The sequence below is a fragment of the Myotis lucifugus genome, unplaced genomic scaffold, assembly GCF_000147115.1.
Source record: "Myotis lucifugus unplaced genomic scaffold, Myoluc2.0 scaffold_222, whole genome shotgun sequence".
Classification (NCBI taxonomy): domain Eukaryota; kingdom Metazoa; phylum Chordata; class Mammalia; order Chiroptera; family Vespertilionidae; genus Myotis; species Myotis lucifugus.
Window position 1 is genome coordinate 1,339,053 of NW_005871270.1, and position 26,957 is coordinate 1,366,009.

The following is a 26,957-nucleotide window of genomic DNA, read 5'->3' on the forward strand; positions in this document are numbered from 1 at the left end:
ACAAAATTCGTGCAAGGAGCTGGGCCCTCACAGCTGCGGCGGCTTGCCTCGGCCTTCGTAGCCCCGGCTTCATCCAGAAGGTCATCCATAAGGACATTCGGCTGTCCAGTCTAATTAGCATATTATGCTTTTATTATTATAGATAGCACAAGAAATACTGCAGTTTAGGATTGTAGTAACTTCTGGATGGAAGCCCCTGAAGCATATGTTTTATAGTGTTAGGGCCAAAGCCTTGGGAAATTAGGTTTAATGACTCTGGAACTATACTTGATTACTTTGGTGCTGGTAAGGGTAGGGTTTTAGTTTGGGTGTTGAGGCTTTTTTATATCACCTGAACACTAATGGCTTTGGAGCTTTTATTAATAATGAATAGCTACATTATTGTTATGTGCCAATCTCCATGTTAAAGATTGTACTCACGAGAGAAACCAAGATGGTGGCATAGGTAAACACCGGAAATTGCTGCCTCGCACAACCACTTAAAAAATACAACTAAAAGACAAAACGGACATCATCCAGAACCACAGGAAGGCTGGCTAAGTGGAAATTCTACAACTAGAAGGAAAGAGAAAAACACACTGAGACTCAGAGGAGGTGCGGAAGTAAAGTGCAGAGGTACGGAGTGCCGCATGCTGAAAGGGCTGGCAACTGAGGAGGCGGTTATCCTTTTCAATCGGGAGGGAGTCTCAAGCTCCCTACTGCTCTGAACTCCAGTTCTGGGTGAGTCTCTGGGGACCCAGACTCATACGGGGAGAAACTGGACTGTCTGGCATCGGTTGGAACTCGAGGGCGGCTTTCTCTCAGAGGTGCTTGCAGCAATTACCGGGACACTGAGACGCGGGACCTCTTAAGACAGGACTGAGGATCAGCCATAGCTGTTTGCTCCGCCCTATTGATTCCCTGAGACCCCGCCCCACCCAAGCTGTGCACAGAGGCTTTTGCATATGAAAGGCCTGGCCATTTGCGATCTGAAAATTACCTAACAAACTGCAGCTGGGTCAGAGAGACCCAGAACTTCCAAAAGAAGGCCCAAGGCCCCACAGCAGCTTGCATTGCTTCACAGCTGGGCCTCATCTGGGCACCTCCAAACCCCAAACAAAGAAGAGGAATCTGCAGATCTCTCCATAGCTCCTGCTGGGTAGCCTCAGGCAGAGGCTTAATTAGCACCTCCTTAGAGATCCAAGAGCCAGTGTACCCAGTGGTCAGAGTGGGACCATCCAGATTACAACTCCTCAGATCCATAAGGGACACACTCAGGGGGCAGGCTCAGTGAGCACCAAAGCCCCACTGAAGCAAGTCTTGCCCCAGAAGGGTGTCTCCAGCACAGAAGTTCTCCCACTGCAGACATAGCTGATTCTCACAGCCAATTGGCCTGGAGGTCAATTCCTCCCAGTGATACCTACAACAATCAAGGCTTAACTACAACAAGACTGTGCACAAAGCCCACAAAGGGATGCACCAAGAGTGTCCTCCTCAGGTAATTGGGGAGGCTGAGCCACTGGGCCCTATAGGACACCTAGCACAGAAAGCCACTCTATCAACACAGGGAAGCATAAAAAATGCGGAGACAAAGAAACAGGTCACAAATGACAGAAATGGAGGAAAGCAAACTACTGGATATAGAGTTCAAAACCACACTTTTAAGGTTTTTCAAGAACTTTCTAGAAACCATCGATAAATTTAGTGAGACCCTCAAGAAATCTAGTGAGACCCTCGAGGTTATGAAAAAGGACCAACTAGAAATTAAGCATACACTGACTGAAATAAAGAATATTATACAGACTCCCAACAGCAGACTAGAGGATCGCAAGAATCAAGTCAAAGATTTGAAATATGAAGAAGCAAAAAACACCCAACCGGAAAAACAAAAAGAAAAAAGAATCCAAAAATATGAAGATAGTGTAAGGAGCCTCTGGGACAACTTCAAGCGTAACAACATCCAAATTATGGGGGTGCCAGAAGAAGAGAGAGAGCAAGATATATATGAAAACCTATTTGAAGAAATAATGACAGAAAACTTCCCCTACTGGTGAAAGAAATAGACTTCCAAGTCCAGGAAGCACAGAGAACCCCAAACAAAAGGAATCCAAAGAAGACCACACCAAGACACATCATAATTAAAATGCCAAGAGCAAAAGACAAAGAGAGAATCTTAAAAGCAGCAAGAGAAAAACAGTCAGTTACCTACAAGGGAGTACCCATACAACTGTCAGCTGATTTCTCAACAGAAATTATGCAGGACAGAAGGAAGTGGCAAGAAATATTCAAAGTGATGAATACCAAGAACCTACAACCAAGATTACTTTACCCAGCAAAGCTATCATTCAGAATTGAAGGTCAGATAAAGAGCTTCACAGATAAGAAAAAGCTAAAGGAGTTCATCACCACCAAACCAGTCTTATATGAAATGCTGAAAGGTATCCTTTAAGAAGAGGAAGAAGAAGAAAAAGGTAAAGATACAAATTATGAACAACAAATACACATCTATCAACAAGTGAATCTAAAAATCAAGAGAATAAATAATCTGATGGCCGAAACCGGTTTGGCTCAGTGGATAGAGCGTTGGCCTGCGGACTGAGGGGTCCCAGGTTCGATTCCGGTCAAGGGCATGTACCTGGGTTGCGGGCACATCCCCAGTGGGAGATGTGCAGGAGGCAGCTGATCGATGTTTCTCTCTCATCGATGTTTCTAACTCTCTATCTCTCTCCCTTCCTCTCTGTAAAAAATCAATAAAGTATATTTAAAAAAAAAAAATCTGATGGACAGAATAAACTGCTGAATATAATAGAATCAGGGGCATAGAAAGGGATGGACTGACTATTCTTGGGGGTGCGGGAAGAGACTGGACAAAAAACGTACACCTATGGCCCTGACCGGTTTGGCTCAGTGGATAGAGCATCGGCCTGCAGACTCAAGGGTCCCAGGTTTGATTCCGGTCAAGGGCATGTACCTTGGTTGCGGGCGCATCCCCAGTAGCGGGTGTGCAGGAGGCAGCTGATCGATGTTTCTCTCTCATCGATGTTTCTAACTCTCTATCCCTCTCCCTTCCTCTCTGTAAAAAATCAATAAAATATTAAAAAAAAATCGTACACCTATGGATGAGGACAGTTGGGGGGGGTGAGGGCGGGGGGGGGAGGAACCGGGTGGAGGGGAGCTATGGGGGGAAAAAAGAGGAACAACTGTAACAATCTGAACAATAAAGATTTAATGAAAAAGAAAAGATTGTACTGACTTTGTTTCATTTAATTCTTATAACAACACTATGAGGTAATTGTGTGTTTATTGCAAAGAAACAGCTCAGGTTACTTCTGGATACAGAATCAAATGAAGAATTATAGAAAACTCTCTCTGCTTTAACATAATTACATTTTCTGAAGTGCAAGAATGTTGCACTATTAGTCTGTAGCTAGTGGTTCAATCAGTTGTGACCAGGGTCACATGACATAATGCATGGCAATTTGGGAACTGCTTCTGGACTCTTTCCTAAAAAGAAATTATAGGCATAGATTCCCTTCCAAGATTAAGGTATTGGCATCTCCATATTTTTAGAGGAGAAGACTTAGCTCAGGCAAGTTAAGTATTTCATTCAAAGTCACACACTAAGTGGTGGCTCTAATACTGGAACCTCATCTGTCTGACTCCAAATCAAACATCCTTCTATAACATCTCCCTCAATTCTCTCTTGTGTACTTCCCCCAAAGTGCATGTTTTCTAAGATTTGAAATTAGCCTTCTTCAGAGTCAATTTCGTCTAAGGCCTAAATCTCTTGGAGTAATTTTTATGAAAATCATGGGATTGTGCTGTGGACTTGGGTTTGGCCTTTGGGGCAAAGGTAGGTGAGAGGAAGTAAGCAGAATTGGCTCTCAGTGCTTTTAAAGCTCTTGCATATACTTAGGTTCATTATGAAAAGCTCTTGCTTCTGACATTTTTATTTATCTAAGAAATTGCTATACCAATCTTCTAAGAAACTCTCAGCATTCTGCAAAGACAGTGATTCTCAAATTTCTCTGAATCACCTGGAGTGCTTGTTTAAACAAATAGTGGGGCCTATCCCCAGAGTTTTGGATTCAGTAGGTTGGAGTGAGGCCTGATAATTCACATTTCTAAAGATTCTCAGGGGATGCTGACACCACTATTCCAGAGACCACATTTTGAGAACCACTGCACTAAGAGAAGCCTTATGGGGTTAGATCAGCCGTGGGCAAACTATGGCCCGTGGGCTGGATCCGGCCCGTTTGAAATGAATAAAACTAAAAAAAAAAAAAAAAAAAAGACCGTACCCTTTTATGTAATGATGTTTACTTTGAATTTATATTAGTTCACACAAACACTCCATCCATGCTTTTGTTCCGGCCCTCCGGTCCAGTTTAAGAACCCATTGTGGCCCTCGAGTCAAAAAGTTTGCCCACCCCTGGGTTAGATACTAGAGCACAGTGCATGTCGTGTTTCCCCTAACTGCTCTGAGGGTTCCTTCCTGGTCACAAGACCTGCTCACCTGGGAAAGGTTTAGGCAGGGTTTGTAGGAACTTAGAGAGTGGGCTCAGTAATTTCAGTTCCTGAACCAGAGAAAATAGAAGCTATCAGACATGAGCTTTTCTCATCTCCCCATGTCTGTACACATACACTTTACTTTCTTTTCTGTTAAAATCTGTAAAGTATCTCTGCTCCTATAAAAGGCCAGTCCTTATCTATTTATTCTGAGTCCTATGCCATCTCCTTTTCTAAAGAATTTTGTTCCGGCTACCCTAGCCAGGTAGCTTAGTTGGTTAGAGCATCATCTCAATACGCCAGGCTTGCAGGTTCAGTCCCCAGTCAGGGAACATATAAGAATTAACAAACAAACAAAAATTAACCAATTAATTTATAAATAAGTGAAACAGCAAATTAATGTTTCTCTCTCCCTCTCTCCCTTCCTCTCTAAAATTAATCAATAAAAGCCTGGCCAGCATGCTCAGTGGTTAGCATCGACCTATGAACCAGGAAGGAGGTCATGGTTCGATTCCCAGTCAGGGCACATGCCCAGGTTGCAGGCTCCATCCCCATTGTGGGGCGTGCAGGAGGCAGCCGGTCAATGATTCTCTCTCATCATTGATGTTTCTATCTCTCTCTGCCTCTTCCTCCCTCAAGGGATCTCCTTTTTAATATCTAAATGCTTAGGAATAGGAGCTTCTTGATGACTCAAATCATACTCTTAAGTCTCTCTCAACTCACCCAACCTATTTTTCGTTCCTATGGTCCTATTTATTTTGGAATTGATAAGGCCACTAGAATCCCTTTAGTTGCCAAATTTAATGGCCTCTTTTTGGTTCTCATTCTACTTATGAAGATTAAATGTGAAAATCTTTTACTTCACTATAAATAGAAAGCACTTTTTAAAATGTAAAATAAATGCATCAGACTGTCACACCTCAGAGGGAAGGTAGGAGAGGGTGGGGGTAAGGGGGAGAGATCAACCAAAGGACTTATATGCAAGCATATAGGCCTAACCAATGGACACAGACAACAGGGGGGTGAGGGCATGAATCGGGGGGATGGGGGATAATGTGGGAATAAGGACACATACGTAATAACTTAATCAATAAAAAAATATATAAAAAAAACAAAAAATAAAATAAATGCTTGTTACTAATATTGACATTCTGCCACATTAGACATTGTTAATTGATTCATTTGTCGCCAATTTTTCCTGGTTCTTCCATCTCTCTCTTCTTTCTTTTTCTTTTGTGCTTATTCCTCCTTTTCTGCTCACAACTTAAAGGTTGATGTTTTCTCAAAATTTTGTTCTTGGCATTCTTCTCCTTTTATCCTAAATGATGAGGCTTTCTTATCTTTTTTGTTTGTTGGTGGGAGGGAACCTATTTCTCCCTGCATTAATTTTAGTAGAACCAGCAAACGGTGTAATATAGACACACCATAAGGGAAGAACTAGTTTTCAGTCCACAGGCAGACTCTCTATCCACTGAGCCAAACCAGCTAGGGTGAGTCTCTGACATTTTCATTATGATGTGTCTTGGTTTGGGCCTCTTTGGGTTCATCTTGTTTGGGACTCTCTGCACTTCCTGGACTTGTATGTCTATTTCCTTCACCAGGTTAGGGAAGTTTTCTGTCATTTTTTCACATAGGTTTTCAATTCTCCTCCATGTTACAAATGTTGGATGTTGATACATTTGAGGTTGTCCAAAGGCTCCCTTAAACTTTCATTTTTTAAAATTCTTTTTTCTTTTTGCTATTCTGATTGGGTGTTTTCCAAATCTCTGATTTGGTCCTCTGCTTCATCTGTTCTACTGTTGATCTCCTATAATGTATTCTTCATTTCAGTTATGGTATTCTTCTTTTTGTTAATCCTCACCTGAGGATATTTTTCCATTGGTTTTCTTTCTGGCTAAGGTTGACTGGTTCTTTTTTTATGTTTTCTGTCTCCATTTTATGTTCCTTATCTCTTTGTTGAAGTTCTTACGAAGTTCCTCTAATCTTTCTCTAAATTCATTGAGCATCCTTATAGCCAGTGTTTTAAACTCTGTATCTTGTCTCCATTTTGTTTAGTTCTTTTTCTAGAGTTTTGTTCTGTTCCTTCATTTGGAACATGTTTCTTTGTCTCCTGATTTTGACTGCCTCCCTGTGTTTGTTTCTATGTATTAGGTAAAGCTGCTGTATCTCCCAGTTTGGTAGAGTGGCCTTATGTAGTAGGTGTCCTGTAGGACCCAGTGGCACAGCCTCCCCGATCACTGGATTTGGGTGCTCCGTGTGTGCCACCACACCCTCCGTGGGCTGTGTGCTCCCTCCTGTTGTAGTTGAGCCTTGATTGCTGTTAGCATGTCAATAGGAGGGATTTACCCCCAGGCTAATAGGCTGTGGGGACTAGCTGCCACCACAATGGAGGAGGTGCTGTGCAGGGGCCAACCCCACAGAGCAGAACTTACTTCTGAGCTCTGGTGCCCAGTGAGTCTGCCCCTTAAGTGTGTCTCTGGTGGTGGTGGTTGTGTGGTGCTACAGTGAGGTCTAAAGCTAGCCTCTAGGTGTGCTAGCTCTGGGGCCTTCCGGAAGGTGCCGGCCAAGATCAGCTGCTGGCCAAGATCAGCTGCCATCCTGCCCAGAGCCAACCAGCACAAACTGCAAAGTGATCTGCAGATGGCTGCTACTTGAACTGGGATTAGAGGTGCCCAGGATAGGCTAAGCTGCATACCAAAGCCAGCTATTACTTGTGCTAGGCCTGGGGCCACTCAGCAAGAGGCATGGGGCACACTAAGCCAGGTATTGCTTGTCTGGGGTTTGTGAACCTTTGAGAGACTTTTAGGAAAGTCCTCTGCATGAGCTAAAACAGTCTGTTTGCAGGGAAAGCCCCTAGGAATGGCCTGGGTGGGCCTGCAAGTTGGTTGTGGCAGGGTCTCAAGGAATCACCAGGGTAGGGCGAAGAGTGTTAGTGGAGACTCCAATATGGCACCTGCCAGTTTATGAGGTGAGGGCTCAGCAAAGGAACAATGGCCTCTGCTAGCACTTCTCTCTGGGAGAAAGCTGGCCCTTCAGCCCTCGCTCTGAGCCAGACAATTCAGTTCCTCCACGTATGTGCCTGGAGACTTTCAAGCTGCTGCCTCAGCACTGGCGCTCAGAGGAAGTGAATCTGAGTAAGTCTGTACATGGGGCCTTTAAGAGGAACATCTGGGACTTCAGCCGCCCTCACTCTCACTCTCACTCAACCACAATCCTTGCTGGTCTTCACAGCCAGAAGTTTTGGATGCTTCTCTTCCTGGCACTGGAACCCTGAGCTGGAGGTCCTGGTATGGGGCTGAGACCCCTCGTTCCTCCTGGGGGACCTCTGCAGCTGAGATAATCCCTCCCAATTTTTAACCACAGGTGGGTGTGGGACCAGCCCATTCTGTGTCTGCCCTTCCTACCTGTCTCAATGTGGCTGCTTCTTTATATCCTTAGTTGTAGGACTTATGTTCAGCTCAATTTCAGTGGTTCTTGATGGTTTTTCTGTAATTTAGTTTTAATTTTGATGTGGTTGTGGGAGGATATGATGCCATATTTACCTATGCTGCCATCTTGACTGGACTCTCACTTTTGCTTTTGAGTGATACTCTGGGTGTAAAATTCTAGGTTGGAAATCTTTTTCATGGTAGATTATAAAAATTTGATTGAGCTAATAGAAATGAATATTCATTTTCTTCAGTTAATACTGGTATTTGAAATTGAAGCTAAAATGGCCTTTTAAAACATTCTTACTTGACTTTGAGGGGCCTTGAAATAGTGTCTGAACGTACCTGCATCCATAGATGTAATGGCTCCATCCCAAAGGATGTTTCACTGAAGCCACTCTACAGTCAGGTTTATTGCTAACTTGAGACTGAGAATATATCTGGCTTAGCTACACACAAACCTTGAGAAGAAGTGGGTTTGCTTAAAAAGAAGAGCAATATGATCAAAGAAACAGTAACCATTGGTTATTTGTAATATGTGATGCTCAGCTACAATGACAGAGAAGATGCAAGAATGTGATAGTTTTAAGGCATCACAGTTTATCACCAGTATCATAATCCAAATCCAAATAAACCATTTTCCCTGGAAAAATGAAATACTGAAATTTTACTATATGCCAAGTAATATGCTAGGCCCTTTACCAATGTTATCTCATTTAATTCTCACAATATCTGTAAATGTAGGTGTTTTATGATCTCAGTTTTACAGTTGAGGGATTTGAATTTTAGTCCAAGGTCAGCTAACCAAAAATTGAAACCTTTTCTTAGCACCTACCTTTTGATCCCTGTCCTTGCACTAAATGCCCTTCTTTTGTGCTGCTCTTGTACCCTGAACATATCTTTATCTTGACACTTACTATATTCAAATGGCAGTCTGTTTATTTATGTATCTCCACCACTAGACAGCTACTCAAAGGTAGGAACAGTATCTTATTCTCCAGTACAGAGCCTTGAACATGGAAAGCTCTCAGTAAATGTTTGTTGGACTATAGATTCAAGCTAAGAATTCAAGCCCAAATCTGTCTTGTTCATTATCATAGGCACATATCCAGATATCAAGATAGTCACTCTGCTTTAAGGAAGCTTTGGGAAGGAAAAATAAGCCAGTTCTGAAAACGTTAGCAGATCTCATTTTTTTATATTGAGAAACACCGATGTTTTGGAAACTTCAAAATGGAAGAAAAGAATAAGCTGAACAAGAGTAAGGCTTACACATACATTGAGGAACAGATATGAAGAATGTGGGTTGTTTTCTTCTCCAGGGGCCTTGTGGGTGTGCATCATTTTAAATCCACATTGCAAACTGGAGGAAAAATCCTCTTGGCTACAGCAACTGCAGAAGTGGAGCGACTTGGATGTCTGTCCCCTGGAAGATGGGAACTATGGGCATGAGCTGCCCAATATCACCAACGCACTTCCCCAGAATGCCAGTCACAACCCAGGTGAGCAGATAACTTTTTAGGTCTTTGTGCCTGTAACTCCAAAAGGTTGGGGGGAAAACCGTAGAACAAAGGTAGCTGGAAAAACTATTGGCTATCAGAATTGTCATCCTAAATAAGAAAAAACAGTCCTTTTGTTTTGAAATGCAAAACTTTAGTAAAGGTCAGCTTTTGACATTGGGGATGCTGTCTTCTTCCACATCTAGAGTGTCCTTATAGCGCCCAGCATAAATTCCTAGAGCCCTCTGCATGAATCTTCCTTACCCTTCAAATTCTTCATGACTAATGGCTCTCGCCTCAGTTGGGACTGATTTTAATTCAAAAGATCTACCTCAATGGAAGGATGGAATGCCTGCAGAAAACAGCTTTAAAAAAAATGTCATGACAGCCCTAGCTGGTTTGGCTCAGTGGATAGAGCATTGGCCTGTGGACTGAAGGGTCCCAGGTTTGAGTCTAGTCAAGGGCACATGCTCAGTTGCAGACTTGATCCCCAGTAGGGGGCATGCAGGAGGCAGCCAGTCAATGATTCTCGCTCATGATTGATGTTTCTCTCTCTCTCTTCCTCTCCCTTCCTCTCTGAAATCAATAAAAAAAAATTTTTTTAAATGTCATGACAATTGCCTTTCTTACTTTCCTCTGTTTTCCTCAAATGTTTATACAGCAGATAGCTAGAAGGGTCATGCTCCCAAGTTACTGTTAGGATGCTTGCTCATTTTAAGACAAATCCAGTACAGCAAGCATGTCAAACTCAGGGCGGGCCACATGCCTCATTTATTTAAACAAGGCATGTGGCCCGCCGGCCCTGAGTTTGACATGCTTGCAGTACAGTGATACTGTACCCTCTGCATTTTGAGCCCAATAGCCTACTGATATCACTGGGCATCAGCATTTGCATCAGTTTTAGTTTATCTGACTCAGGCTATTTAATGGTGGGAACTGATTGCTCTTTTGCCCATTGAGAACCTTTATTAGTGGGAGATTTTGATAAGACATTCATTTTATATGTGGTCGCCTTTATTTTATTTTAATTTTTTAAAATATATTTTTATTGATTTCAGAGAGGAAGGGAGAGGGAGAGAGAAATAGAAACATCAATGATGAGAGAGAATCATTGATTGGCTGCCTCCTTCACACCCTCTACTGGGGATCGAACCCACAACCCAGGCATGTGCCCTTGGCTGGAATTGAACCTGGGACCCTTCAGTCCGCAGGCCAACACTCTATCTACTGAGCCAAACCAGGTAGGGCGGTCCCCTTTATTTTAGATGATAAATCTACTGACATTTTTTAATCTCAAAGAGAAAATTACTTAACTTATTGTTCTTGCTTGGTGTTCATCAACTGTACCATACTTGATTGTCAGTGTATTTAAGACAGCTAAAGTAATGAGAGGTGAAAAGGCACTCAATTTTGCCACTTCTTTATGCTACCCTTTACTGGTACTCATCTAACCTCCACAACACAGGAAGCCATCTTTTTAGTATTAGCTTTGGATTGGCATAGAGAGTGAAATGTATATAAACAAATGTCTCCAGCCTGGCATTTTCTTCCTTGTCATAGTATATTGGTGTTATTTATTGTTACTGGTTCTCATCTGAGTATGTTGCTTCCTCTGCAGTCTTTTCATGTTGAGGCTGATTTATCTCTCACATCTCTTTGCCATTGGACCTGATGGAACAATAGGCAAACTGCTTATCCTTCATTGCCATTTCCCCAACGTCCTTCACTCCTTCCTAAAATAACCCCCATCTTTAAAGTTTATGCCATCAAATACACTGTCTGCTACCCTTCTGGTTTTAGTTATTTGTAGACCTCTGGGTCAAGTTCCCCCTCATTCCCTAAAGATTTTTGGCTATTGGCTTACAACACTACTCTCTGTCACTACTTCTATCATAATTCTTAATGATTTTAGTAGCTACATAGATGATCCTTCCAATATTCTAGCTTCTCAGCTCCTTGATCTCCTTTCTTTTAATAGTCTCATCTTCCAAAATAACTTAGCCATGGAATCCCAAGATCCTCTCCTAAACCTTGTCATTACCAAAAACTTTCTTCATAATCTCAATTTAGAGCAGCTCTAATTACCACCAGCAGCTTTTACTACCTTATTTTCTTTAGTATCCCAATTCCAGTAGTTCTTTGACCCACTAGGAATTTTTATCCTACTGTTTTTTTCATTCTCTTGATAGCTTCATTTTCCTCCTTATCCAGGTTAGATTCCTTGGTGCATCATTATAATCATTCCCTTGCATACATACTCAAACCCCCCTTCCCCGTTTCTCTTTGTTACACTCACATAACAGATCCCTAATGTTAATAGTTTAGTCTAATTACTCAGTGCTCACAACTGCAAAGCTGAACATGATAGAGAGAAATACACCCATGGTAACTGGTCTTAATTTTTAAGTTTATGACCACTCATCTCAAGTGGATCCGTAGTGTGTAGACTAAACATCTACTGCATTTCCCTAATTTATGCCCTAGTTCACTCTTCTAAATTACTATTTTCCACCATCTTTTCACTAAAACTTTTTATATTCCTCTCTTTCCTCATGTTAGCTGAAGCCTTGCTTCCTATTCACTGAGAATATAGAAGCAATCAGAAGAGAATTTCCAAAATTACATTACTACATCTGCCTCAGTCTATGTCCATCTACTGTGGTTCTTCCACTGTTTTTGTTTGTTCTTTTATGTAAGTCCAACCTTCCACTTATTCTAGAGATCCTGTTTCTTCTCTTTTATCCAGGACATCATTCTGGAATTCTTTCCTTGCTCTCCTGCATCACAAATTTTTGTGGATTATTCCTGAGAGTATACAAGCACATTGTTTTTATCTCTCATCTCAAAACAAAACAAAAAATACTTGTGGCCCCACATGCCTCTCTGGTACCTCCCTCTTTTTCTGAGATAGTAGAAATAAGTGGTAGATATAAGAAAAATCATTCAAATATATATATATTTACCATCTCTATCTCTTCTGCTCTTATTCTCCCTTTCACTCACTCTATTTGGATTATCACCTCTCTCTCCTTGAAACACCTTTTTCATCTTATTTTCAAAACACTACAAATTTAATTTAAAACATAAAAATTAAAAAAAAAACACAATGTCACCCCAATAAATTTAATTTTTTTTAAAAGAGCAAAACACTGCTATTCTCTCTTGGTTCTCGTCTTACTTCATTGGCCCTTCCTCCTAAGTCTTTTTTACTGTCTCCTCCCCACTTTTCAACCTAAAATGCTAGAGTGCCCAGGGATCAGTCATTAAACCACTTATCTTTCTATACTTATTTCATTACATTGTTTTAATAATCATCTATATACTAACAACTTCCAAATTTATGCCTCCTGCTTAGAGATTTTCTCTCAGCTCCAGGCTTGTATGTTCAATGACCTTTCAGTATCTCCACTTAGATATTAATGGACATCTCAGTAGGATTTCTTACCCCTCAAGCCCCACCCAAACCTTCTCTTCCTGCAGTCTTCCCTGTCTCTATATATGTCAAGTCTGTCTTAAAAACCTTGGAGTCATTCTTGATTTTTCCCTTTTTCTCTTACCCCAGATGTAATCCATAAGCAAATGCTATTGCCTTTACTTTCAGAATATATACAAAATCCATATACTCTCATCACTCCCATCATTGACAATTCTGATAGCCAATTCTCATCACTCTTATCAATACTTGACTTATTACTCTGGCCAAGTTATCATCATCTTTCACAGATTATTGCAGTGGCCTCCTAACTGCTCCTCCTGCTTCTACCCTCTACCTTGTAGTCTGTTCTCAATATTGCTTCCAGTTAGCCTTTTAAAATGCAAGTCAAGCCCTAGCCGGTTTGGCTTAGTGGATAGAGCGTTGTCCTGTGGACTGAAGGGTTGCAAGCTCAATTCCAGTCAAGGGAACGTACCTTAGTTGCAGGCTCAATCCCTGGCCCTGGTTGGGGCACATGCAGGAGGCAACCAATAGATGTGTCTCTCCCATCTTTTATGTTTCTCTCTCTCTCTCTCTCTCTCTCTCTCTCTCTCTCTCTCTCTCTCTCTCTCTCTGAAATCAATAAAAAATATATTTCCCCCAAAATTAAAATGAAGTCACATCATATACCTTCAACAGCTCAAAGTCCTCCAGTGGCTTCTCATACTCAGAAAGCCAAAGTCATTTTCACTCATGGCCTGGAAGGCCCTCATTATCTAGCTCTCTGGTATCTCTCGGACCTCATCTCCTATGATTTCCCTGCTTGCTCATTCCATTCCAAGTACACTGGCCTCTTTGTCGCCCTTAAACACTCCAGATATTTTCCCACCTCAGGATCTCAGCACTTGCTTTTCCTTTTGCCTGGAATGCTCTTCCCTTAATTATGTCTTGCCTTCAGTTCCTTCAGGTCTCTGTTCAAATGTTACCTTATTCTATATAAAACAATTACCCTCACCTAACACCAGCTTGCCTTTCTCCCTAACTCCACTCCCATCTTTTCTATAGAATTTATAACCATCTGATATATATTTATTTAACTATCTCTCCCCATTTGAATGTAAAGGTTGCTGAAGGCAGGGACTTTGTATTTCTTTAGCACCTGGAACAGTATCTTCCATGTAGTAAGGACTCATTATTTACTAACTTAATGAATTACAGAACATATTGGGAGCCTAATCCCCACTGTGGGATAAGTAAACTCACAGTGGATTCTCACTTCAGCAAGAGAGGGGCTTAGACTGCAGCCAATAGAGGGGTCATTGTACTTCTACTGAGGAACAACATGAAGGAGAAGCAGCTTCAGTAATTACTGTCAGTGTTATTCTCATTTAATTCTCCGAGCCCATACTCTGTGGAATATATCAAATTCTGAAGAGTTGTCCAGGGACTTTAGCTTAGTGGATGAATATGTTCATTTATTTCATGCTCAGTCTGAATCTTTTGACTTTTCTTCTCAATATTTTTGCACAGGCTCAGTAGATGCACACCTCATTTGGGCATTTCTGGAAACATTTGTACAGTATTCAGTTCTTTATCCCAAAATAGTTTCAACCGCCCTTAATTTGGCCTAGAGTCAGTTAAATAATCTTTTACACCTTTTTATATTTTTTAAAATGTCATTCCCATGACTCCTCCTCTATCTGCAGTTTATAACAGTGTATCATCCATTTGGTCTTCATACACACCACTCTTAAGAAGTGAGCCCAATTTGCCTGCTGTTTTGGTTTCCTTGCAGCTTTTTCTGGAAGGGAGATGGCATGGTAAGACTCTAATGAGAAAAACAAAACTGTTGTCAGTATCAGTTTTTCTTATTGGAGAACAAGGCTGTAAGCCTGCAGTTATCAGGGTGATAAAGATACCAGAATACACAGGGCTTTAGCTCTTTCTTTCAGCTTTTAATATGAATTTCATGGAAGTCCTCAGTCTGATAAGGGTCATGCTGTAAATGAGACAGGATATAGATTGACCAGAAAGATTACCTCCCTACTTCTCTCTTCCTCTGACTTCTGTAGAAGCAGTTTGTATTCTCATAATTGAGAAGCTGAACACCATTGTTCCTTCTCTCTTTCATGTGGCTCTGGGTCCTAGGAGAAATTAGTTTTCTGTAAGAAGTAGAAAGGCAGCCATAGATCTCTGTAGAAAATATATTTCCATAGAGGGCACAGACACACTAAAAGCTATCCCATAAACAGGTAACAAAACAAACACCCAGACAGATGGCAGAGTGGCTGCTCTCACTAACCACATGCCCACCCTCCCACCCTGAAGAACACAAGAGTTAGAGCTCCAGATAATCCATCATTAAACTGCTGCATGCATTTCTTTCTTTCCCCAGACTCCTTATCCAGACCAAGACGAACAGTGTTTACTAGAGCCATCGAGGGCCGTGAATTGCATTGGCAAGACAGCCACCTACAGCGAATAATTAGCAGCGATATATATATAGCTCCTGCCTGTCAGCAGGAAAGTGAGAGACTACTCTTTAATTCCCAAGGCCAGCCACTGTGGCTTGGTAAGTGTATCTCTCTTCTACTCTTAAGAGTTTTGGAGCCCAATCTCACCTCTTGCCCTGAAGGAGCCATCTGCACCGGTATTAGCAACACAACTATAATTGGGACGATTTTCATGCATATCTTTTTGGGCCTTGATTCAGGCCTCAGTATTTATGTGAAGCCTAAGCACTTGACATATGTACTCAGCTGATGTACAATAACCTCAAATAGAGGAATTTATATTCTGTATCCTAAATTTTGGGAAGGGAAAGGAGTTAATAAATCTCAAAGAGTACTACCAAAACCATTAACAGTTCATTGCTCCCTTAGTCAACAGTTACTGAGCAAGATTATAATCTATTCTGAAATTATGTTTTGCTAAAAAGGCACTACATTTGAAACTTAAATTGCCCTGTGCTAGTAGCTAGGGCACAGTCTGCATTTGTCACCAAGCTTCTTCCTTCCCACCTTTCCTTCATCGTAACAGAATAAAGCTGTTCCTTTGTCAATTTAAATCATCTTCTGGCCTTCTGTCATTCTATTCTTGACTTTATTACAGGATGCCCATTACAAAAGAGAAATTATTTTAAAATAGATTTATTTTCTGAGTCTTACACTAATGATTTACATTTTTATTATCTGTTCCCATTTCCCTACCTCCATCCCTCAGCCCATTATCTTTGTCTTTCTCGAGATCTTGCTGAATCTGGATATGTCTCTGTCTTTCACTCTAAAGCCTTGGCCAAACTCACTGTGGGTCACTAGCTGAAGTTCCCTCTGATTATCTTCCCTCTTCTCTGATTCAACACTTCTACATAAATCTAACAAGCTTGTGAAAAAAGAATTACCTCATTAATAAAGATGCAAATCAAAACAACATTGAATTACCATTTTTGGATTGTCAACTGGTCAAGGATTTTAAAAATAAAGATTATTGGGTTTTGGTTGGAAGAGGTTGCATAGAGATAGGTACTCTCATATTACTGGGAGGAGTATAAATGTTACACCCTTTCTGAAGGGTATTTCAGCAATACTTATCAAAAGCCTTTAAAACACATTCATACCCTTTGATCCAGGAATTCTGCATCTAGGAATTTATCCTGAGCTATAGTTACCAAAAATATGCCTAAAATTAGGGCTCTGTTGGAGCATGGTTATAAATAATGTACAGATGAGAAAATTGGAAACAATCTAATATCCAACAGTAGGGAATTGATTGACTCAGTGAATAGTACATATTCAGTGGAGTGATATATAATCACTTTTAGTGTTATAGAAGTACATTTAATGACATAGAAAAATATTTACATTGTGTGAAGTGTAAAAACCCAGTTACAAAACAATAATTATATCACCCCATTATAATTAAAATTGAATAGGAAAATCTGGATATATGTATGAAAGTGGAAATAATGCTTATCTCTAATGTTTATATTTTGCTTATCTATGTTTTCTAATTTTCTGCAATTATTTTTATAAATTTTAATGTTTTCTTTAAAAGAAATCACAAAATAAGCCATAAGTCTCATTATGATCACTTGCTCATTTACAAGCCTTTGGTAGTCCTCCATTATCCCTAAGGTAAATCCAAACTCCTTAGAATGGCATCAAAGCTTTACCTTTCCAGATTCTACCTTTCCAGGCTATCTCTAGCCACATAGCCTAACTCTACACAGAACTATTTGTCATACTGTGAAGATACTATATAGAATACTTTTTATGCTTTTATTTATATGCCTTTGCTTATAAAGTTCCCTTTGCCAGGAATGCCTTTCCCTGTTTGTCTACCTATTTTAAATCTTGTCCTACAAAATGCAGCTCAAATATTATTTTCTATCTGTATATATTCCTATCATGTCTTTTCTTTTTAACTGTCTAATAATGATCTATTTATGTAACATTTTTTAGCTCTTTGAGGGAAGTGGCTATTTCTTATTCATCTTTGTACTTTCATTTGGCAAATAATAGGTTCTCAGGAAATGCAGGATTAATAAATGAATGAGGCCTCTCCCTTTAATCAGTTAGTTGCTACCTCCACTGGATTCCGATAATACATATTCACAAAGAGGTACAGTATTTTATTATCCTAGTTGTGTGTCCCTTTCTATACCGTAGCCTGAGACTTCAGGGTAGCTCTTTAAAGGTAATGCCTGTGACTTATTCAACTTTATATCCTTAAAAGATAACACATAGTTCCTGGTACATGGTAGATATCAGGTTGAATTTGAGGAACTGAACAGAACATGAACTCCTTTTCTCAAGCATGAATTTTCCTAATTTGAAAATTTAACACAACCAAAATATTTTCTTCTCATCTGGTAGAACATGTGCCTACAGCCTGTGCTCGGGTAGATGCCCTGCACTCCCATGGTTATCCAAAAGAGGCCCTCAGACTCACGGTGGCCATCATCAATACTTTGAGGTTGCAGCAGCAACGGCAGCTGGAAATCTACAAGCATCAGAAGAAAGGTACAGTGATTAGGAGCCATTCTAACTCTAAGGCTATTAGGAGCCATCCTAACTCCTTAGGCTAAGGCTGAAGAGGATCCTCAGTGGCTACAAGTTGTAGGTCTTAATGTTTATGAAGTTTCATGGTTTGGCAGAGGCTAGGGGATTCCAGGTCATGCTATATGCTATGTGGAATGTCTCACTTTACTTTGAATCTTTGTAAAATGGGAATAATAATGCCAGCATGCCTCCCTCAGAAGGCAGTTGGAAGGCCCACTAAGATCTGATATAAGACCCTTTTAAAACTGTAAAGCTGTATCTATATATGTGAACTGCCAACAGGGAGCCTAAATGCGGACCATAGGTCTTTGCAGCTGGCTGATAAGCTTGTGACCTGTCCTATCAACCCAAGGCAAGACAATGAGGGAAGCTTTCTCTGAGTCTCAGGGCCCAGCCCTGAAAGAAACTGATGAGGAGGCCCAGGCAGGGACAGAGAGCAGTGTATCTCTATCATTCTCTAAAACTCTGCCCTGCTTCTTTCCAGAACTGTTGCAGAGAGGAACCACAGCCATCACAAACCTGGAAGGCTGGGTGGGCCACCCCCTGGATCCCATTGGCTGCCTATTTCTTACTTTAACTGAGGCCTGCCGCCTGAATGATGATAGCTATCTGGAAGTGTCAGGTATGGGTAGCCCTCTTCATCCTGCCAGATGTGTTCTACCCTTCCTGCAGCCTTTTTTCTCTCTTATCCACTTTCCCTGAGAGGTTTCCTTAGGCTTCCTCTCTTTTCCACCTTCCTTTTGTACCCTGTGGACTAGCCCTGTCCTTCTCTCACATTTTACCTTGCCACCTTCCTTTGCTCCTCTCACTTCCCATGAATATCTAAAGAGTGTGATTCAAGGGAAATAAGAGGTAGAGAGATTTCAGGAGTCAAAGGCCAAGTCCTCAGAGCAGTCTGGAAGTGGGAAAGAACTTCCATCAAGAATGTGTGTGTCCCTTGCAATTGTATAATATTCTCCTGTTTCCTTTGAACTTTCTTCCTAATGATGTTAGTTTTTACCAGTTTTACAAATAAAACATAGAAGGGACGTTATTCAGTAGTCTCAAAGTAGCAAGGACTACAGACAAAATTGATTCTTCTCTCGTTTATGCCATCACTATATTGTATACATGCATCTATTATAGTATTTAACACACTGCATTACAGTTTGTTTACAAGTGAGTATCTCTTACTAGGCTGTCAGCTCCTTGAAAGCAGAAACTATGACTGACTTATCTTTATGATCCCAGCACTTAGTGTAAGACCTCCCATTTAATAGTCATTCATAAATACTTACCAGGTAAATGAAAGAGAAAAGGAAAGAAACCAAACTCTAACTTTTAAACTTTTCAAAGTTTCTGAAACTTTGAATCCAAAGGTGGAATATATAAAGTAATAATAACATAGAAGTTATAGTGTTGTAAAAGTAATAGTTTAGCCGGGTGGATTTGGATTTCTCTGGTTAGAGATACAAGGGGTGGCCCCAATCTAAGCTAGGGCTGCCCTTATCTTCCTTCTCATCCCTTAAAAGGGAATCATCATCTTTGGTCTGTTTCATCTGCACAGTGACACTTGCATCAGCAAAGCCTGAGGTTGCACTTGGGGTTTATTCACCACTGACATACACTTAGCTCCTCCTATACACCAGACCCTGGAAATACCTAGGGCAATGAGATAAAGTCGCTTTCCTTTAAGATACTCACACTCTAGTGAAAGAGATAGAAAAACAGTTAATTACGGTATTATAATGACTAGCAAAAGATTAGTATAAGATTTTTTTGAAATATATTTTTATTGATTTCAGAGAGGAAGAGAGAGGGAGAGAGAGATAGAAACATCAATGATGAGAATCATCGATCAGCTGCCTCCTACACGCCCCCCACTGGGGATCGAGCCCGCAACCCTGGGCATGTGCCCTTGACTGGAATTTAACCTGGGATCCTTTGGTCCGCAGGCCAACGCTCCATCCACTGAGCCAAACCAGCTAGGGCAGTATAAGATTTTTATATTTCCCCAACTGGCCCAGCCAGTCATATATTAGGAAGAAGCTAGGAATCTTTGTAGCTCTGTGTAACTTTTTTTCGGTATATTTTTCCTACTGCCATGGGTTTCTGACTCAGCTTCCCTGTGACAGCTGCCGACCAAGCTGTATTTCAAAGTGGGAGGGAGAGAGGAGCAGATGAATCCACGGGGCCTGACCTAAGGAATCTGGTGACCTGTTGCCCTCAGATATGAATGAAAGCAGACCCCCTGTGTACCAGCATGTACCCATGGCAGCAGGCTGCCCAAACAGCAGTGAGTCTTACCTGTCATTGGCCTTGGAAGTTGCTCTGATGGGGCTGGGTCAACAGAGGGTGATGCCTGAAGGCCTCTACGCACAGGACAAAGTGTGCCGCAATGAGGAACAGCTCCTGAGTCGACTCCAGGAGCTTCAGCTGGACGATGAACTGGTGCAAACCCTACAGAAACAGTGCCTCTTACTGCTAGAAGGTAAGGAGAAAAGAGGCTATTGTCTTTTACCTTTGACTGTGGGAGCTCCTCTATTCTAGAACACAGGTACAGAAACATTTTTGGCATTAAAGTATACTGAAGGTTCCCATGGCTAGCAAACATGTGTGGGATCCTAGGGTTCAAGTCTAGGCTGGCAATAGAAGCATACAGGTAAGTAATTGGCTGGCTTATCTTCTTCCTGCAGGAGGCCCCTTCAGTGGTCTGGGAGAAGTCATTCACCGAGAGAGTGTTCCCATGCATACCTTTGCCAAGTATTTGTTCTCAGCTCTCCTGCCTCATGATCCAGATCTGTCCTATAAATTAGCCTTACGTGCCATGAGGTGGGTAAATGTTTCCTAGCCCAATTGTCTCCACCAAAGTAGAAGTCTTCGGTGCTCTTTTTCTTTGTTTATCTCACTTTTATCACTTTCCTTTTGTATCTATTCTATTGGACCTACCACCAAGCCTGCCCTAAAATGGCTTAGATATTTTCATATGATCAAGAATTTCTATCTGAGATGTTTTGCTAGTGACCCACTTGGTCCCTGGCTCTACTCTTGGTGGATCATCTGAGGAAGCCCCTGAGTTTTTAATAGATCTGGAGCACCCATGGCCTGAGTCTTCCAGTTCTGGGGCCATTTAAGCAGGCTGAGAAGGGGTTTGAGCCTTTCCATAGCTCAGCTGAGTCATGGTTCCCAGGAAGAGGTCACCAGATGCACTTAGGGAAGCAGAAATGGTTTTCTAAAACTAAACTTGAGAACAATGAGCTATGAGCATCTTGTTCCCAAACTAGAATAGGATCCTTGGTTCAGGCAGGTGGACCTCAAGGATGCAGCAGACCATACAAAAGAATTTTAGACCATAAGGTTGAGAGAGCTTCTCACCTCAACCAGAAAAGAACTGCTGAGGATTCCTTGGCATATATTTCTTATACTTTTAAAAATAATCTTATGGCCCTAGCTGGTTTGGATCAGTGGATAGAGCGTCGGCCTATGGACCGAAACATCCCAGGTTCAGTTCTGGTCAAGGGCATATACCTCGTTTGCAGGCTCCTCCCCGGCCCAGGCCCTACAACTGAGGTACTTGCAGGAGGCAACCAATCAATGTGTTTCTCTCACATTGATATTTCTCTGTCTTTCCCTTTTCACTCTCTCTAAAAATCAATGGAAAAATATCCTCGAGTGAGGATTAAAAAATCTTATGGCTTTTGAACTGCCTTTCAGATCCATTCACAGTGACTATTCAGCTTGAGTTCTACAAGTGTCTAGGCATTCACCTCATATAGAGTACAGTACCCTAGATTTTTAAATCTTCAAAGTTCTCAGTTAACCCTTTCCTGCTCATTTACTTCACTACAAAGATAAGCATTTATAAAATGGCTCAAAATGGCAAGGGTCTGGATGGTGGCTAATGACTCTTTCTGGTTCTTCTAGGTTACCTGTTCTAGAAAACTCAACTTCTACCGGGGACACTTCCCACCCTCAGCATATGGTGTCTATGGTGCCCAGCCGTTATCCTCGTTGGTTCACACTTGGGCACTTGGAATCACAGCAGTGTGAACTGGCCTCCACCATGCTGACTGCTGCCAAAGGTAAGCGTAGATAGATCACAGGCTTCAGCACCCCCACTATGCCAGCCCAGTCATGGCCCTGTCAAGGGCTTGGGCTGCAGTCTCCTGAAGAAGAGAAGCCTTTCATCTTCCTTTGACCTCTTAGACCAGCGGTTCTCAACCTGTGGGTCGCGACCCCTTTGGCAGTCGAACGACCCTTTCACAGGGGTCGCCTAAGACCATCCCTCATATTAGATATTTACATTACGATTCATAACAGTAGCAACATTACAGTTAGGAAGTAGCAACGAAAATAATTTTATGGTTGGGTCACAACATGAGGAACTGTATTTAAAGGGCCAGAAGGTTGAGAACCACTGTCTTAGACTGAGGGATTCTCATTTTGATTGCTGTCATGAGAATGAGCACCTGGGTCCAGTCCAAAGTTTTTCCCTACTTACTATTTATAGAATCCTGGGAACATAGGATGAGATCATCTTTAAGGTAACTTCTAAATCTGTCCATCCATATGATAAAGGTACTTCACCTTTCCAAACCTCAGGTTCAAAACCTATAAAACAGGGATCATTGTCAATGACCTATCAGTCTCCTAGGACCATTGGAAGATTCAATGAAATGATGGCTAAGATGGAGCTGCAAATCTCTTTACAGATATGAGAGTTTGTGATTTTTCCAAGGTCCTGTTAAAAGATAGGCAGCCAAAGTGACTCTCGGGCTTTCAAGCTCACATACTCCCTGTTAACTATGGAGGTTTCACCACAAAGAAAAATGAATATAAGCCCCTGGGCCCTGCCTGTATTTCAATGGTTGACATTGACCAATGAACCAGGAGGTCACAGTTCAATTCCCAGTCAGGGCACATGCCTGGGTTGTGGGCTCGATTCCCAGGGTGGGGCGTGCAGGACACAGCCATTCAATGATTCTCTCTCATCATTGCTGTTGCTCTCTCTCTCTCCCTTCCTCTCTGAAATCAATATATTAAATGAAAATAAGCCTTTGGGAAGCTATAATAAAATACTAGCTACCATGGACTCTAAGTATTTCTGATATGAGGTAATACATGGAGTTTTCAAAGCATTTTTTATTAAAAATAACTTTATGTTGTATCTTCTTATTGTCCCCCCAAAATCCATGCTCATTTTAGAAAAGGTAAAAGATACAGATAGAGGTGACTAGGAATCGAACCCACAACCTTTTGATATATAGGATGACACTCCAACCAACTGAGCCACCCACCCAGGCCTTAAAGATTATTGTTGAAAGTATTACAGATGTCCCCTTTTTCCTCCACCCTACTCCTGCCTCCCCTCAGACCCTCACCACACTATTGTCTGTGTCTAAGGGCTATACATATATGCATATAAATTCCATGTTTAATCCCTCCCATCCTCCAGTCTTCCCTCTGAGATTTGTCAGTCTGTCAGAAAGAGTCTTTATTATGGAAAAACAACGTTATGGAGGGAAGTTAGACCCTGATTTCTTTCTAATAAAATGACAAAGCAGAATTTTTAAATAATTTACAAAGGGCAGAAATTGCTGAGCAGTGCTGCTACTCCTCCTGCCAGCTACTCTTCCCTGCCACCCACAGTGCCTGGTGCTGAGAACATCAATAGGCACCCGTGGGCCCCAGGTCTCAGAGCCTGGATATCTCTCCCATTCCTTCTTTTGGAGCAGGCACAGGAGCTGTGCAGCCAGGAGCCAGGTCTGTAAGGAGTCACCCCCTGGGCTGTGGCAGGTTGTCTCTGCTGGGCTCAGGAGAGCAGAGGCCCCTGACCAGCCTCTGCCTGGGCCTCTGTTAGGTCCTTGTTAGCAGTGGCCCGTGGGGGCTTCCTCTGGAACTAGAGGAGGCAGGGATCCCACATGTGGGGGCGTGGGGGTCAGGTATGGCTCACTTCCTGCAAGACAAAGCTCTCTTCTTGCCCCTCACTGTGCTGCACACAGGGGGAGTGAGGACACCAAGCTTTCCCCCAGGACGAGTTGCTGGAAGGTGGTGAGTCAGTGAGGTCAGCAGTTCCGGTCCGAGCTGGTAGGAAGACCTCACTCTTCCCACTCTGCTGGGCGTCAGCTCTGTGGGTTCCTCCAGGAGACTCAGTTCTTTAATGTGCCTCCAAATACGCACACGTGCTCATGTAGGAGGAGCAGGAGGAGGAGGAGGAGGAGGATGCTGGGGAAGATGCTTGGAAGGAAAGATGCTCAGGAGGAGGGCGTTACCTGAAGGGCACTGTCCTCAGTCTCAAAGGAGAAACAGTCATATCACCGCTCTCTTCAGCTGTCATAGCCTCCTTCAGCTCCTGGGACAGCTTCTGGAGGCGCTGGATTCCTGACCCCACAGGCTCTTGTTCATTGTCGAATTCACTGGGGGAGCAGAAGGGCTCTGTAAAGGAGGAGTGGGTCCAGAAGGTGGCCTCCCTCCTGGACCTCCACAGTGGGTGGAGCTGCAGTGCAGCTCCCGTTCCCAGGGGCCCGGAGTTGAGTGGGAAGGGCCCGTTCCAGAAAGCCGGGTGCTCCTCTGGCTCAGGCTGTGAGCTGGGGGGCGCTACTACCCTGTGTCTCTCTTCCTGCTCCGGGCTTTGGGGTTTCCACCAGCCACTTGGTGCCACTTTGGCAGGACTCCTGGATTCTCTGGAACATGGCACCCAGGGCATTCTTAGCTGAGTGAGCTGTAGCCTGGAGGCCCTGCTGCTCTGGCTGGGTTTTCCAGGTGTTTCCAGGAGGGGCCCACCCCTAGGTTGAAGCTGACTGCTCTCAGGGCAGCCTCCTTTGGAACTGTCTGCAGAGGGAGTTCAGGGCTCCGCTGGAGGCCTCCAGATGGCCAGCTGCAGGTGCAGCACATGGTTCTCCTCCAGCTTCTCCTGGTCCTGGAGAGATCTCCTATACATAGAGGTGCTCACACCGAGCCACCTAGAGGCCGTCTTCCTGACCAAAAGTCTGTTCTGTTCACCAGGACCCCAAAGCTCCCACGTCTGCCAGATCTTAAAGATAATTTTTAATGAAAACCTTAGTCCCAAACATGTATAGAGTGCTGCTGAAACAGCTCTGTTCTGGCCTGTATTCTTTTATTTTAAAAATTAGCAATGATTGATGCACAAACAAGATTTTAAGGACTCTAAGCACAGGTTGAAAGTTAGAAAAAAGTCAACATTGAAGATGTTTCAAAGTTGTTTACAACTTATTTTTAATATATAAACAAAAAACACATGTATAATCAGAGATATTTTCTAGCTGGCTCAATAATCTTTACCAATGACATGAGCTCATTGCACACAAGCTGGAATGAAAGAAAACTATAATTAAACTAGAGGCCCGGTGCATGAATTCGTGCACCAGTGGGGTCCCTCTGTCTGGCCTGTGAGTTTGGGCTGAAACCGGCTTTCCAACATCCCCTGAGGGGTCCTGGATTGTGAGAGGGCACAGGCCAGGCCAAGGGACCCCCACTGGTGCACGATCAGGGCCAGGGAGAGACGCGAGAGGTTGGCCACCTGGGGTGGGACCACGGGAGGGCTCCAGGGCATGTCCAGCCCGTTTCACTCAGTCCCTATCCACTAGACCCCAGCAGCAAGCTAACCTACTGGTCGGAGCATCTGTCTCCTGGTGGTCAGTATACATCATAGCAACTGGTCGACCAGTCGACTATCTGCCCCCTGGTGGTCAGTGCATGTCATAGCGAGCCGTTGAGCGGCCTTAGCATATCATTAGCATATTACGCTTTGATTGGTTGAACGGACAACCAGACACTTAGCGTACTAGGCTTTTATTATATAGGATTTTTCTTGGACCACTATTCTACACACTCTCCTTCTGAACTTGTGACCAAGAAATTTTATTCCCAATGAAGAAAAAATATAAATGTTTATTTATTTATTTGTTGTTAATACTCACGTGAGAATATTTTTCCATTGATTTTTTAGAGAGTGGAAGAAGGAGGGAGAGACAGAGAGAGAGAAACATCAATGTGAGTGAGGCAATCAATCGGTTGTCTCCTGCACACGTCCTGACATGGGGCCAGGATTGGGCCTGTAATTCAGGTATGTGCCCTTGGCTGGAATTGAAGCTGGGACCCTCCAGTCAGAGGGCCAAAACTCTATCCACTGACCAAAACCGGCTCAGGCTAAATGTTTATTTTTTATTTTAGTCTATACTTGCAACAGATATATATTGTCTCATTACTTACATTGGAAGTTTATTGGATAAAAGTCTAAATAAGTCAGCCTTGCTATTCAAAGTAATATAATCAGTGGACAAGCAGCATCAACTTCACCTGGAAGCTTGTTGGAAATGCAAATTCCCAGACCCAACTCCAGACCTATCGGATCAGACTCTGTGGGTATATCCCATGAATCTATGTTTTAACAAATTCTTCAGATGACTTTTATGCTCACCATGGTTGTAGAAGCGCTGAGTTAGAGCTCATTTATATTTTTAAAAAACACACAAACAAACTGAATATTATAGGTTATATATCTGTTGTACATTCTTTGCAGGGTAGAAAAATTGCTAAAATGGTATTAAGCCAAATAAGCAAGAGGCTAATAGTGATAAGATGTAACACAAATGCAAAAAAAAATCTCCACAGACAATCTAGAAGAAATGTTAGAACAGTTAATTGACCTTGAATAACATTCATTTATCAGTGAAAAGTAGATTATGGCTACTTAATTGAAGAGACTGCTCATATAGAAGTCCATACTAATGAGACACATTACCCTAGAACTACACCTTTTTAAAAAATATTTTAAATGGATTTTTAGAAAGAGAGGAAGAGAGAGGGTAAGAGAGAAATATCGATGTGAAAACAACATCAGTCAGCTGACTTTGCATACCCCTTACTGGGTATTGAGCCTGCAACATAGGCATGTGCCCTGACCAGGAAACCAACTGTGGCAACTTCTGGTGCATGGGACGACACTCATACAACTGAGTCATATCGGCCAGGGCAGAACTACACCTTTTAATGGCCATCTATTTGTGGTGTTGCTTCATCATTAAGAATCCCATTCCTGGACCATCATTAAATATGCAGTTCTAATCTT

At 42.3% G+C, this 26,957-nt stretch overlaps 1 protein-coding gene and 1 pseudogene across 1 annotated transcript in view; one reads left to right on the plus strand and one right to left on the minus strand.

Annotated features, from left to right (window-relative positions):
* ZSWIM5 (zinc finger SWIM-type containing 5) overlaps nucleotides 1-26,957 on the plus strand; it is a 93,919-nt gene that overhangs the window by 56,011 nt on the left and 10,951 nt on the right. Inside the window, exons 6-12 of the mRNA XM_006098199.3 lie at nucleotides 9,239-9,418; nucleotides 15,223-15,399; nucleotides 17,702-17,848; nucleotides 18,372-18,509; nucleotides 20,097-20,357; nucleotides 20,563-20,698; nucleotides 21,791-21,948. Coding sequence (XP_006098261.1) covers nucleotides 9,239-9,418; nucleotides 15,223-15,399; nucleotides 17,702-17,848; nucleotides 18,372-18,509; nucleotides 20,097-20,357; nucleotides 20,563-20,698; nucleotides 21,791-21,948 — 1,197 coding nt within the window. The remainder of the gene's footprint in view (nucleotides 1-9,238; nucleotides 9,419-15,222; nucleotides 15,400-17,701; nucleotides 17,849-18,371; nucleotides 18,510-20,096; nucleotides 20,358-20,562; nucleotides 20,699-21,790; nucleotides 21,949-26,957) is intronic.
* LOC102438542 lies at nucleotides 24,135-25,177 on the minus strand (annotated as a pseudogene).